The 7,270-nt window shown below is 49.0% G+C and overlaps 1 protein-coding gene across 1 annotated transcript; it reads right to left on the reverse strand.

Annotated features, from left to right (window-relative positions):
- Positions 1-3,748: 3,748 nt before the first annotated feature.
- On the reverse strand, positions 3,749-4,723 carry LOC109562514 (olfactory receptor 13C7-like). Its single transcript, XM_019965568.2, has one exon. It carries the CDS (start codon positions 4,721-4,723, stop codon positions 3,749-3,751), a length of 975 nt encoding a protein of 324 aa, XP_019821127.2.
- Between the last annotated feature and the right edge of the window lie 2,547 nt (positions 4,724-7,270).

Here is a 7,270-nt window from a genome sequence, read left to right on the forward strand (position 1 = left end):
TCAGGAGAAAACAGGTCCAAGAAGCAGGTCTGAGCCTCCTCTAGCCAGGGAACCTCAGTGGACAGGACCCGGAGTTACACATTACTGGAGATTTCCAAACTAAGAAGACTCACCTAGGCTGTCGTAGAGTTTAGTAAAGTGTTTGCAATATGATACAGTTAAGTGGAGCTCTTAGAATTTGGGAGAAGTAGACCAAGCACTTAGAATGCAGCGCATTCTCTGCAGTGTGTCAGGTTTGGTAGAACTAGGAGATTCTGGTGGGCTCAAGGCTGAGCAGGGTGCCCAGTGGTTCATTGTCAGCAACCAGGGACTGCCCGCCCGATCAGCTCCCAGCCCCATGCTGGCTGACAGCCTCCTGGGGAGCAGGGACCTTTCAAAGCTCCCTGCACCAGGGGAACGCACCATCCCCAAGGCAATTTAGAGGCAGAAGGGAAAATTCACCCAGCTTAGAAACTTTGGGGTACTTCAGGGATGATGTCCCAAAGACCCAATTACACAGAGTCTACATAGAGATCTTAATTGATGTAGAAAAGTTGGAGGAGGTGGCTCAGGGCCAGGAATCCACCCTCACAGGTCAGTCCTCAGTGTGGGCCATGAACGTGTACAGGATCAATAAATGAATGGATGGATGGATGCACAATTAAGTCAATGTATAGGCCACTCTTGGTGAATACATTTAAAGACATTGGGGTGACTGAATGAACAATTGATAGGCAGTTTCACCTTTAAGGGAAACTCTGTCCCCATTAACAGCCACACTCCATTTCCACTCAAGTTTCTTCTGGCCCTCAGTTCAGTTCAGTTGCTCAGTCGTGTCTGACTCTTTGCGAGCCCATGAATCGCAGCACGCCAGGCCTCCCTGTCCATCACCAACTCCTGGAGTGCACTCAAACTCATGTCCATTCATTGGTGATGCCATCCAACCATCTCATCCTCTGTCTTCCCCTTCTCCTCCTGCCTCCAACCTTTCCCAGCATCAGCATCTTTCCCAATGAGTCAGTTCTTTGCATCAGGTGGCCAAAATATTGGAGCTTCAGGTTCAGCATCAGTCCTTCCAATGAATATCAGGATTGATTGCCTTTAGGATTGATTGGTTTGATCTCCTTGCTGTCCAAGGGACTCTCAAGAGTCTTCTCCAACACCACAGTTCAAAAGCATCAATTCTTTGGTGCTCAGCTTTCTTTATGGCACAACTCTCACATCCATACACAACTACTGGAAAAACCACAGCTTTGACTAGACAGACCTTTGTCGGCAAAGTAATGTGTCTGCTTTGTAATATGCTGTCTAGGTTTGTCATAGTTTTTCTTCCAAGTCGCCAAGTGTCTTTGAATTTCATGGCTGTGGTCAGCATATACAGTGATTTTTGGAGCCCAAGAAAATAGTCTGTCACTGATTCCATTGTTTCCTCATCTGTTTGCCATGAAGTGATTGGACTGGATGCCATGATCTTTGTTTTTTGAATGTTGAGTTTTAAACCAGCTTTTTTGCTCTCCTCTTTCACCTTCATCAAGAGGCCCTTTAGTTCCTCTTCATTTCTGAAATAGGGTGGTGTCATCTGCGTATTTGAGTGACAGTTCAATAACCTTCTGTTGGGAAAGTTCTGTGGAGCTACAGAGACAAGCCCCTAAATAGTCCTGCCTTCGAGGCACCCACATTGTTATGAAACATTGTGGACACAAAGCAGAAGGGCTTCAGTTCAGTTCAGTCGCTCAGTCGTGTCCCACTCTTTGTGACCCCATGGACTGCAGCATGCCAGGCCTCCCTGTCCATCACCAACTCCCGGAGTTTACTCAAACTCATACCCATTGAGTTGGTGATACCATCCAACCATCTCATCCTCTGTCGTCCCCTTCTTCTCCCACCTTCAATCTTTCCCAGCATCAGGGTCTTTTCAAATGTCAGTTCTTTGCATCAGGTGGCCAAAGTATTGGAGTTTCAGCCTCAACATCAGTCAGAAAGGTTTACATAGCAAACAAACTGTGCCAACAAAGTGTGGTGGGACACAAAGGAGAGAGCCCCTTTAAAAAGCTAGGAAAGGCTGTGTTCAAGTGATGGTGTCTAAGGTGGCTTGAAAAAAAGTTCCAGATCTCCCCAGGGAACAGCATGAACAACATACAGAGATGTGGGGAGTACTGACAATGTGGAGAGGGGTTGGTGGTGTGCAGCGTGGATAGAACATCAGGCTCACAAAGCGGGGGCTGTTTTCTGGGGGCCCAAGGACTCAGCTGAAGAATGTGGTCTTCCTTCTGTGGTAAGAAGGAGGCACCATAGGTTCTTGGGTGGTGAATCAGCCAGGATCTGGCCAAAGTAGCAGGACCAGTGTGAGTGATTAAGGCTTTGTTGTGGAGAACAGAGCTGTCATTTGTGGGAGCTGCAGGAGAAGCCTGTGCCATGCTCGGCCTCTGCGCTTGGTGTTGCGTCTGAAGCTGTGCTCCGGTGGGTATGGGGCAGGTGGGGACAGACCAGCGCCCAAGAGGACACGGTGGAACCCATGTCAGGCCCTCATTGTCTTGGGTTCAGTGACACTGGTGACCCACAGGAGGACCTGGCACTCTCTGATTGGAGCTCCCTTCGCTCGGGCCTCAGAGCAGCTGCAGGTGGCCTGGCAGGAGCCCGAGGGGCTACACTGACAGCAAGTGAGGGCTCCACCACCTCAGCGCGGCCTTGCCTCTGCCTTTCCATCTCTTCCAGATTCTCTCATGCTCAACCTGAACCCAGAACCTGAGAGCAGAGTCAACTCTTGGAGGGCCGGTGGAAACCTAGCTGGATACTCCAGTCCAGAGTCACATAAGCCAGCTAACCAGGGCTCCCTGGGGTGATTAACCTGGAAGCAGCCAGTGAGGCACAGCTGGCCAGAGAATGGAAGCTCTAGAAATCTCTAGTAGCTCCTGGGTTGACAGTAGGGTAGTGGCATTGTCACCAGGCTCTTCAGGATTCCTTAGTCTTACCCGTCCTTCAAGAAGTGGGGTAGGTGTGCATCTCTAACCCTTGGTGTCTGCTCTGGCCTTTGCCTTGAATGATTGGCCAAGGAGGTAGAAGTGGAAGCACCAGGTAATTTCTGAGTGGGAGCTGAAAGAATCCACACAGGCTTTGTCATCTTCTCTTCTTCTTTTGCCATTTGACCAGCAGTGTGCATAAGGCTGATGCTTTATCATCTTGAGGCCCACAGGATGAAAAAGATGAAGTTGATCCCCCGTCCAAAATCTGATGGACTTGGAGAGTGAGCAAGTGCACTGGGATGACCCAGAGGGAGGGTATGGGGAGGGAGGAGGGAGGAGGGTTCAGGATGGGGAACACAGGTATACCTGTGGAGGATTCATTTCGATAATTGGCAAAACTAATACAATATTGTAAAGTTTAAAAATAAAATAAAATTTAAAAAAATAATAAAATAAAATAAAATTAGGCAGAGAGAAAAAAAAAGAAAGAAAAAAATTTAAAAAAAGAAAAAGAACCTTTTTATTTTTAAGTCTCTGCAATTTTGAAGTCATGGCCACAGTATAACTAGTTCCCCAGGTGGCGCTAGTGGTAAAAAAAATCCCCCTGCCAATACAGGAGACATAAGAGACCTTGGTTCGATACCTGGGTCGGGAAGATCCCCTGGAAGAGGACCTCGCAACCCACTCGAGTATTCTTGCTTGAAGAATGCCATGGACAAAGAAGCCTGGAAGACTAGAGTCCATAGGTTCCCAAAGATTTGGACAGGACTAAAGTGACTCAGCACACACACACCTGCATGACGGTCTTAGAGAACAACAGGAAAGCGGGCCATCTTCCTGGAGAGGAGATCTCCGCTCAGCAGAGCTACGGCAGCAGCTTTCACCTCTGCATTCCTTAGGCTGTAGATGATGGGGTTCAGCGACGGGGTCACGACCCCGTAGAAAAATGCAAGAAGCTTATTCAAGTAGAGGTCCTTGGCCTTGGGCTTGAAATACATGAAGGAGATAGTCCCATAGTAAATCACTACCACTGTGAGGTGGGCAGAGCAGGTAGAGAAGGCTTTGTGCCCGCCGGCAGCAGAGGGCACCCACAGGAGGGCAGTGAGGATGAACACGTAGGACAGGAAGATGAGCAGCAGTGGGGGCAGTGTCACAACAGCTGAAGACACCGTTAATAGCAGTGCATTGAGAGAGATGTCCCCACAGGCTAGTTTCAGCACTGCCAAGATTTCACAGAAGAAGTGGTTGATGATATTGTGGCCACAGAAGGGGAGGCTCCAGGTGAGAATGGAATGGAGAAGGGAGTTGGCAAAGCCCTCCCCCCAGCTCAGGGTCGCCATCCACATGCACGTGTGCCAGCTCATGAGCTCTGAGTAGGGAAGAGGCTGGCAGATGGCCACATACCGGTCACACGCCATCATGGCCAAGAGCACGCACTCCGTGGTGCCCAGCGCCAGGGTCAGGTACATCTGCAGGGCACAGCCAGGGAAGGAGATGGTGCTCTGGGTTTCCAGGAAGTTGACCAGCATGAGAGGCAGGAAAACGGATGTGCCAGAGATGTCCATGAGGGCGAGGTTGCTGAGGAAGAAGTACATGGGGGTGTGCAGGTGGGGGTACAGCATGTTCAGCCCGATGAGGAGGGTGTTCCCCAGCACATTCGCGGAGTGGATGCCCAGGCAGAGCACAAACAGGACCATCTCTAGGTCGTAGTGGTCGTGTAGCCCCACCAGGACAAACTCTGTTTCGGCCGTCTGCTTTGCCCCATTCATCTCACTCTCCATCCGTCTCGTTCTCCCTCTTTTCCCATCTGCACCATGAAGGTGTTGGTTAAGCACCAATGGGCCTGGGAGCCAAGCAACATGGATGTGTGACCTGGGGCGGGTCAGCCCCGCCTCTGGAACTCAGGTTCACCATCAGTATAATGAGAGAGTGGACGTCAGGTCTGTAAGCAAGCCCCCTCAGTTCTGTCGTTCTGGTGTAACTTACAGGAGATCGGGTCCATTCTAATCTCCTAAGCTCTTCTCTCTTCTCCCCAGGCTGACCTAGGGGAGACGAGAGAATAAATTGTTGTTTCTTGAGCTCTTTGAATCTGCAGTGTTCTTGGTTATTAAGAGGAAGCACGTTTTCTAGGTTATGACTTCATATGGCTGAATGATGCCCATAGGATTTCAGATTCATTCACTTACTGAGGATTTGACAGTGCCTACCCTGTGCAGGGTGTTTAGGTGCTGGGCTATATCAGTAAGAAAACTAAGTGAACAAAAGATGCCACAATTATAACAAGTGCTGCTCCTCTTTCTCAAATTAAGTGGGATGAGCTTGGGAAGGCAGGTGGGTGATGAATGATGGTCACCTCATTCCTTTGGGCATAAAGGTTGAACATTTCTACTGTATAGGATGTACAAGCCTTATTCGGGTGTCTCTCATTAAGATCAGAGACCATGCATTGATTTTTAAAAGAATATACAAAAACATACTTATCCCAATAGAGCCACAGGTCACAACATTTAACTCTAGTCATAAAAGCCATTTGAGTCTCTTCTTGGCCTCCATATAGCTTTTTAGAATAAATGATATTAACAATAATATTACAGAGGAGGGAAATGCAGGTTCTAGTCTGGCAGAGGTGTCCTGGGTCACTGACCCGCTCTATAAAGGGAGGGTGGGAAGCGGCCACAGTCTTTGCCCAGGAGCCTCCATGTCTCTTATGAGCTGGTCTCAGCCCCTTGGGAAATGCCAGTGTCTGGAGGGAGCCAAGTGTCAAGTGTTAGATGGAGAGCTGTCTTGTGGCCCAGGTGACCCCCTGCTCTTAGGGATAAATAGGAGCTGATAGTGAACTTTAACTTGTCAGAAGATCAAATCATCCCTCCCTCCATCTCTTCACTCCTTGATGGACGTGAGGCCAATGTCCTGTGACAACGTTAGAGTCCTCTCTGTCGTTCAGCAATGGTTCCCTCCCTCTCATTCTTCCTGTAGAATTGCATCTATCGTTCATATCAGCCAGTGAGCTTACTCTTCCTAAATAAACCATGTCGGTCCCCAGAGCTATACCTTTGCCCAAGAAGTTCCCTTTTGAGGGCTTGTCCTCCCTCTCCTCCCCACTAGGGGGATGCTTCTTGTCCTCTTCAGAGCCCAGCTCCTCTCTCCTTGTCTCCCACCTGCCCCCTGCACAGTTGCCTGCTCCCTTCTTCCTCCCACAGCCCTTGGCCACCCTCCCCGTTCTTGTGCTGCACACCTGGCTCCTCTGTCACTCCTGAGAGCAGACTCTGTCTACTTTGTCCAGGCACCTCATACTGTGAATGCTTCCAAGGCCAGTCAGTCAACAGATAGTCAGTTCAAAAACCCAGCACTGCATGACAGCTTCATAACTAAGTATAGCTCTCCAATATTGACCAAGTCACTTGGCCTGTGAGCCTCAATTTCCTTTTGAAAAGTGGGGATTCTGTGTAGTCCAGATGAGACTCACATAAAAAAGTACTGGTAAATCACCTAGTGGCAAGGCTTCAGGTCAGAGAGTGAGCCTTCAACCATGGCACCCGCTGGATCTGTGCTCCCCTCCTCCCAGACAAGACCTCCAGCATCTGTCAGGACTCCCTCTCTCCCCAGAGCTTGTGCTGGTTTTCCTTCCTCCAGCCTAAATCAGGGTGATATTGTTAAGGAAGTTTCTGGATCACATGGGGTAGGTGATTAATCTGGATCAGTCATTGACCGTAAATCTTACCCATGCAAACATTTGAAGGTAGGGATTCTCTTGCTGAAGTTTGGCAAACAGGTAAATAACTCCCTCAGTGTGATGGCTTATTAATTCGCACATCCAGGATATTATTATGGAGCACCTACTATGCACTGAGTGCTGGCGACACAGCAGAGGCTTATGTGCCTTCTTCCCTCGCAGTGTTTGCAGGCATCCCCTTTCTCTTGGTGACCTTGATCCTATTCCCTCCTCTCACTTGGCTTTAGAAACATCTAGATTCTCTTTGAGTCTCGAATGTAAAGACAGAGTAAAACTTGAGGTCTGGAAAGCAGAAGTTAAAAGGGCAGGTCTCTCCTAGGTTATGACTTCATGTGGCTGGATTAAGTCCACAGCTTCATTTCAGATTCAAGTATAAGACCTTTGTCTATGTCCAAGAGTCCTGATAACCTCCAATTCCGACACTGGACACAGGAGTCGGGGTGTTTTCAGGCAAGTAAATGGTAGGAAACCACCTAACTCTGCATTTCTCTCCCCAAACTTGTCTCCATCAGAGAGACTAAGTGGGAATGGCATGGACATCAGAGGGCTTTGTCATCAGGCTCTGGCCTCCCCTCAACCTGCCTCACCTCCTGTA

The sequence above is a fragment of the Bos indicus genome, chromosome 8, assembly GCF_029378745.1.
Source record: "Bos indicus isolate NIAB-ARS_2022 breed Sahiwal x Tharparkar chromosome 8, NIAB-ARS_B.indTharparkar_mat_pri_1.0, whole genome shotgun sequence".
Lineage (NCBI taxonomy): Eukaryota > Metazoa > Chordata > Mammalia > Artiodactyla > Bovidae > Bos > Bos indicus.

Bases quoted from the DNA above. Each gene is read 5' to 3' on its own strand.
- LOC109562514 (XM_019965568.2), bottom strand. From the start codon at position 4,723: ATGGAGAGTGAGATGAATGGGGCAAAGCAGACGGCCGAAACAGAGTTT.